Raw genomic sequence first — 7,112 nt, 5'->3', positions numbered from 1 at the left:
GATGCAGTGACAGTATTGTAACTGACACAATGGGCACATTTTGAAATATGTGATCCATTTAGTAAAAAAGCCAATTAGAGAATTTTGAAATATGTGATCCATTTAGTAACAAAAGCTTACTGGATAAGCCATTTTTTCTGTCCACAACTGTGATAGTGATATTGAGCATTAGACTCTCCCCAGGTCCAACCATACCTAAGGTGTTAACCGCCCAGTATGATACATGGTGTTTTGTGAGTGGCTTTCATGAGAGCAACATCTGGATCATCATTCTGACATCTGATGGGAGCTCAGGTGCTTCTACTGATTTAAATACCCTCATATACTCTATCTTCACTCTATCAATGCCTTATACTATATTACCATATATATTCAAATGTGTTTATAGAGATCTATGAACAGTTTATACAGCATTGTTGGTCCTGAATTTGTTTCTGGCAATTGTGGCAACTATATTTTGTCTTTAAAATGGCTGTTCTCTTTTATTCTACATTTTCTTCCACTTCCTTCTCCATCCATTCTGACAGGTATAAACAAATTCCACTGAAAATATGGCAGCTTATTTGCACGATTAGCAGTCACCTTTGGCTTGAAATTAACTGGGGGAAAAGCAAAGAGAGGGAGAATGTGTGCCATTTTTAAGTGTACCTCGAGGTACAGGTATACTTTGTTGAACCTGAGATGTTGCAATTAACTGCACAGAATGATTTTTTGGTATGATCATACATACATGTTCAGCTCAGTCTTACAACCACAAGTACCCCATTAAGGAGGATTGGTCAGGATCTATCATTCATCGTTCACCCCTTTGTGATGATTGTAGGAATAGCTATACATGCATCAATGTATCCACATTAAGCCCAAATAGAAATCTGATAAGTTGGTTAAAAAGTGCAAAATGAAACGAAGCTGACAAGCTCTGTTTTCAATATGTATTGATTGATAATGAAAACTTGGTACACATCTACTATAGGAGCTTATGGTATGACCCCACTTTACAGCACCGTCTTCAAACGGTCACAAACTACATCTCCCATGATTCCATTCACAAGAAGTAAACACGAAGAAGCGGGTAGGTGGCATGGTGCTCATGTGCTAACTAACAACAATAATGTTAGTTTTTTTGTTCAGTTTGGAGTTTAAATGAGATGTTAGAAATCGTTTCAGTTTAAATTGGATTTACTGTAGTGAAATATGCAGCTGCCTGTTAGCAGAACCCAAGCTAGCTAGCTAGCCCTTCAGCCAACAAATGGACTACGTTAGCTACTGGTACCTTGAACCCTATTTGTATAGTACTCCTAGGTTTTACAGCAGTATTAGCTTGATTTCTTGTGTAGTCCGTATGTCCGTATTCTTGAGGGTACAATATTAGTTCACCCATTATAAGTCTACCTGCTGTATCAAGAGATCATGTTATATAAGATTCCAGCAGCATGATTTCCTTTTTATAATAAAAGTAGTTCCCTTTAACTTCAGCGCATCATATTCCGTTTGTTTAAAGTGTCCCAAAGTGAGGCATTGACAGCAACGCACAACACTGAAGAGGAAGCCAAGTGAACATTTATAGCACCACTCCTATTGAACACAAACCATTCAAAAGAGAGAAGATGCCATACCACTGTGTGGCCTACGGTTGCAGTAGGACAGCTGAGGATGGGGTCACTCTTTACCGGTTCCCCAAGGACCCCGAAGAGGCCCGCAAATGGGAGAAGCAGGTCCAGCGCACCCGTAGCAACTGGGTCGCCTCGCCCACCTCTCATCTGTGCAGCGAACACTTTGGGAAGGAGTACTTTGAGCCCAAGCAACCCTTTCCCGTTCTGAAGGCTCTGGCAGCTAAAGGCTCACTAAAGCTGAAGCCAGGGGCAGTCCCTACTGTGTTCATCCGACCCCCTTGCTCCACGTGTGAGGGTGGGGGCTGCAGCTCTTGTCTCCCCAGGTCCCAGAGGAAGGGCATCCCTGTTATTCCAAGGGAATGTGACATGGTGGGTTAAAACCCAACACACTGAACTTAAGTGTGTTTCAATTCAACTTAATATGATGCCTCAATGAGAAAAAAAGGACTGGGATGGGGCTGACATTGAAGCTTCAACAAATCTTTGATGAAAGTGATATTTCTTTGTGTGGGTCTCACTGTTTCTCATCTCCCGTCAGCTTGAAGGGGCTCCAGTGTCTTTTGAAGATGTAGAAGGAGAGGAGGATGATAATGAAGAAGAGGATGAGGATGAAGAGGAGGAGATGTATGAGTCCGGTGGAGAAGTGGGTAACCCGGCTAGGGACGATGAACCAGGTGAGGAAGTAGAGAAAGAAAGAGGGAATAAGAGGAAGTGATACATAGTAAAGTTTTTTTGAGGAAACTCTGTTGGCAGATTGTGTCATTACATAGTTGCAGCTGAACGATCAGAATATAAACCTTTATTGAAATAGCAGATCAGATCAAGTTAAAGACATGCATAACTCGGTCCTGGTCTTTTCCCAGCGGTGTGTGAGATGTGTGGCGTCAGCGGCATTAGAGGCACCTTCTACTCCAGGACCAAGCGTTTCTGCAACGTCTCCTGCTCACGCTCCTACTCCTCCAACTCCAAGAAGACATCCATCCTGGCTCGGCTACAGGTGAGACTTTGTTATTGCAATTTTATATTTTTATGACCAAAAAATATTATCTAAAGGCTTTTTAATTATGAAAAGAAGGGAAATGTACATAGCACTGAATCAAACATATTGACTTCTGTCTCTTATATGGGGAGCCTGGAGAGCTTTAGGTGGAGGTATTCCTTAAAAGCACAGGCCTGACTGCAACTGTGACAATGTTAAATGGAATATGGCCATAACAGTGTCAGAGACCACTGAATGCTACCTGTTGACTAGTCTTGGTCTCCCAGGGAAAACCTCCTACTAAGAAGGCTACAGTGCTGATAAAGACACCCTGGTCCACACCTGCAGGACCTCAGGACATTGCCCCACCTGGACAGGATGGTGAGACATGCACACATATGTTGAAACACGCTCATTCCCACGCTGCAGTGCCACACTCACACCCTCGTGGTCTATGCCTTCCTCCTGCAGGTTTTGACTGGGGTTCATACTTGGAGAAGAAAGGTTGCCTGGCTGCCTCTGTGTCCTGCTTCAGACATGTGAGCACATACAGTCCTAGACTGTAGTTCGTACCACACTCTACACCTCAAGCCCAAACCCAACGACCCCCCCTATCCTCATCCCTTCACACGCACCCTGCCTTACCCTGCTCCTCCGCCTTACCTCAAGCTTCTTTCTCCGTCCCTGCCCCCAGGTGCCTCTGTGTGTTCAGTGGGATGACATTTCCGTGGGTTTGAAGGTGGAAGTTCTGAATACCAATGCGGTTCTGCCCAGCAAGGTCTACTGGATTGCCACCATCATTCAGCTGGCAGGTTAGCACTCTCCGGTAGTGCTAGAAAACTATACTCACTGTTTATATAATCTAGCTCTTTATTTGTATTCCATTCCCTCGTCATTTCACCCCTTGTTCCCTGCAGGCTACAAGGCTCTGTTGAGGTATGAGGGCTTTGAGGAGGACAGCAGGCATGACTTCTGGTGCAGCCTGGGATCTGGAGACATGCATCCCATAGGCTGGTGTGCCATGACGGGCAAGCTGCTGGTACCTCCGCAGGGTGAGTGTGCACATAACCCACATGTCTAAATGCACATACACAGTCTAAATGCAAATACACAGACACACACACAGTGTAGCTCACATCCATCCAACTGTGTGTTTAAATGTTATCTAGGGCTGCAGCAGAACATTCCTGACTGGAAAGAGTATTTGATGAAGAGGCTGGTAGGAGCCAACACTCTGCCTGTGGATTTCTACCTCAAGGTATATGCTTTGGACACACCCAATATTAGGTGATATATCAGGACATGTGGATGGAGACAGTAGCTTCAAACTAGCAGCAGAGTGTCTAGGTTATCCTTGCAAAGCAGAAGTGTCTCCTTCTAGTTGGCAGAAAGTCTGAGGTACTCGTTCCGTGCGGGCATGCGCGTGGAGGTGGTGGACCGCACCATGGTGAGCCGGACGCGGCTGGCGGTGATCGACTCTGTGTTGGGGGGCCGCCTGAGGCTGGTCTACGAAGACGGGGGGAAGGAGGACCCTGCAGAGCCCCTCTCCGAGTTCTGGTGCCACATGTGGAGCCCTCTGCTGCACCCAGTGGGCTGGTCCTACAAAGTGGGTCACACCATCAAGAGCACAGGTGAGGATCAGACCCACTAGTGGTAGATCATCTTATTGGTCGTGTAAATGGGATCCCAGTTATTTGTGGGTCTGTTACCGAGTTTATATGGATCTGTTTTTTTTTCTTCTTGATCCCAGTCACAGAGGTTGGCAATCCAGTGCTCCGTAAGGCCTACTATGACAGCAGTCCCATGCTCTTCAAGAAGGTCAGAACATAGAACAATGAGAAAAACCTGCATGCGTTATGAATATCCAGTGGGGTATATATGCTGTGCTATACTGTGTTTATGTTTTTTGGCCATATTACCTGACAATATCATGACAAATAATTTGACCCCTATAACAACCTTATTACACTGCTATGACAACCACCTAACAACAACCTGCCCCCTCAGCCCAGGTGTGTGTACATGGACGGAGGTTTCTTCGAGGTAGGAATGAAACTGGAGGCCATCGACCCTCTGAACCTGGGCAACATCTGTGTGGCCACCATCCAGAAGGTATAGACAGACTGGTCCTGAGGCTCCATCACTAGGGCTCACTGGAACACACGAGTGCCAAACCCTGTTCCTGGAGACCCATGGTCATGTTTGTTTCCTCTCCAACCCTAATATGTCATTCTAGTAAGTAGCTGGTTAATAACATGGATCAATTGGTACTTTTTCCCCACGCTTCTTTCTCTTTTTCCATTCCTTCTCCCCTCTCTCTCCATCTATTTTTATATCCATCCATCTCTCCTGTCCCCTCTCGCTCCTTTTCAGGTCCTGTTGGATGGGTTCCTCATGGTTGGCATAGATGGGAACCTATCGGGGGATGGTTCAGATTGGTTCTGCTACCACGCCTCCTCCCATGCCATATTGCCCATGGACTTCTGCCAGAAAAACAACATCCCCCTCACGTTACCACCAGGTACAGTACACCCCTGCCATGCCATGCAGAACCACTCACAGAGGCTCTCTCTTTCTCATTGCTCATGTCGTTCATCCCTCTCCTGCTCTGTTCACCAGGATATGACCAGAGGACATGGACATGGGTCAACTATCTGGAGAAGACTGGGGCCAGAGCTGCACCTAGACACCTGTTTAATGTTGTACGAAAGGCCTGCCTAAAAATCTCCTTCCTAGACTACGCACAACATGATGATGAGAATCGTTTACAAATATATGATAGAAATAATTATTCACCGTTTGTCTATGCACATGTTTGCATGTGTGTGTGTGTGTGTGTGTGTGTGTGCACCCTGTTTCTCCAGGACTGCCAAGGCCATGGCTTTTCTCCCAACATGAAGATGGAGGCGGTGGACCTGATGGAGCCACGCCTGGTGTGCGTTGCCACGGTGAGGCGCTGCGTGGGCCGCCTGCTTCTCATCCACTTCGACGGCTGGGAGGAGGAGTTTGACCAATGGGTGGACTTCCAGTCACCTGACATCTACCCTGTAGGATGGTGTGAGATTATTAGCTATGAGCTGCAGCCTCCTATTGGACCAGGTAGCTGGAGGGGGTTATAGATACATACTCAGTCACTCAGGCTCAAGCTTGACCACATACACTCTTACACATATGGAAGCTATCAACTGTAATATATTTAAAGAGGTTGTGCTGTCTTGTCCTATTCTTGTAGATCCTCTTGAAACTCAGCCACGTGCCAAAAGACACAAGTTTATGGGAAAGAAGAGTGAGTACTCTGCATGCAATTACACGCATCCAATAACTAATCTTTCTTTCATTTCTTGTAGACACCTGAATTATTCTCACAACTTCTCTATGCTCTACCTACACTCTTGTTTCAGAGAAGAAGATGGTGAAGAAGAAACTAGCCAACCTGATCTCGAAGAACCGCCCTCCAGCCCGTCCTGGCCAGCAGACAGAACCTGAGCACCCCCAGCCAGGGCCCCCCCTGGACCAGAGCAGCCCCCCTGCCACTGCCCTCCTCCAGCCCAAGACAGAGCCTGAGGGACAGGAGAGTATGTACACTCACTGTATCCATATACCATATGTATAGGAATATTTTTGGTCTCCAGCCACTTAACTCACATAGCTATCCCTCTCTTTCCTGTCTGTGTGTCTCCTCTCCCTTCTCTCTCGGGTCTCCTCTTTCTTCAGTCATCGCAGTGCAAGTCAAGGTGGAGGAACTGGAGATGGAGACACCCATCGCTCCTCCCCCCTCGCTGACTGTCATCAAGCAAGAGCAAGAAGTGGAGGAGCAGAGAGGGGACGAGGAGTTAAGCGAGGGGCAGAAAGAGAAATATCAGAGAAAGGTGGAGAAGAAGAACGCGGCTGAACAGAGGAAGGAGAGCATGGACGAGGAGAGTACAGAGGATCCCCAGGACCAGGAGGCCCAACAGGACATCCAGCAGGACATCCAGCAGGAGAGACAGCAGGAGAGCCAGCAGGAGAGCCAGCAGGAGCGGGTCGAACATCAGGAAGATGCTGCTGAGGAACACATGGAACAGTGACTCCAGAGAAGTTAGCACTGTGGACTGATGATAACGTGTTGAACATTCGCAACCTGGACCAGGATGCCAGGACTTCTGGAAGCTCTGTCGGTTAAACCTTGTCGGTGATAATGTATAATCAGTAGAAACAGTGACTTTAATATTTTTCTGTAAACAGATGTACTCAGACTACCTCAAACTCAGCCAGTCAGTTTTAGGTGTGAGACAAACCGAGATCTGGAGAACTCAAAAGCTCAGACACGTCTGAGACACTTCTACCAGGACATGGTTGCTCCTTACGCATGGATTGTAAATGACACTCCTTCACACATTTTCATGTTGTGTTATGGTTTATTTCTTGGTTTTACATTCTAGGTTTAGTTTCCATACTCTTACTGTTGTGTATATGTACAATTGTGGAATAAAATATGTAGCAGATGTGAGGTTTGATAAACATACTGTATATTAGAATGA

General features: G+C 46.3%; 1 protein-coding gene across 4 annotated transcripts; it reads left to right on the top strand.

The window, feature by feature from the left end:
• Positions 1–982: 982 nt before the first annotated feature.
• On the top strand, positions 983–7,076 carry l3mbtl2 (L3MBTL histone methyl-lysine binding protein 2). Of its 4 annotated transcripts, none has more exons than XM_062474884.1 (18): positions 983–1,072; positions 1,502–1,982; positions 2,152–2,287; positions 2,477–2,610; positions 2,880–2,973; positions 3,064–3,131; positions 3,287–3,404; positions 3,510–3,644; positions 3,762–3,850; positions 3,974–4,223; positions 4,343–4,410; positions 4,600–4,704; positions 4,966–5,113; positions 5,212–5,294; positions 5,457–5,691; positions 5,825–5,878; positions 5,994–6,167; positions 6,307–7,076. In XM_062474884.1, exons 2-18 carry the CDS (start codon positions 1,608–1,610, stop codon positions 6,657–6,659), a joined length of 2,619 nt encoding a protein of 872 aa, XP_062330868.1. In that variant the 5' UTR covers positions 983–1,072; positions 1,502–1,607; the 3' UTR covers positions 6,660–7,076. The 4 variants fall into 4 exon arrangements, with proteins under 4 accessions (XP_062330868.1, XP_062330867.1, XP_062330866.1 ...); XM_062474883.1 differs by having other exon boundaries at positions 3,061–3,131; XM_062474882.1 differs by having other exon boundaries at positions 2,880–3,131.
• Positions 7,077–7,112: the final 36 nt, after the last annotated feature.

This window comes from Osmerus eperlanus, chromosome 12, assembly GCF_963692335.1.
Source record: "Osmerus eperlanus chromosome 12, fOsmEpe2.1, whole genome shotgun sequence".
Classification (NCBI taxonomy): Eukaryota; Metazoa; Chordata; class Actinopteri; order Osmeriformes; family Osmeridae; genus Osmerus; species Osmerus eperlanus.
Note: the sequence above shows the minus strand (reverse complement) of the source record. Positions and strands in the feature narration are given on the sequence as shown.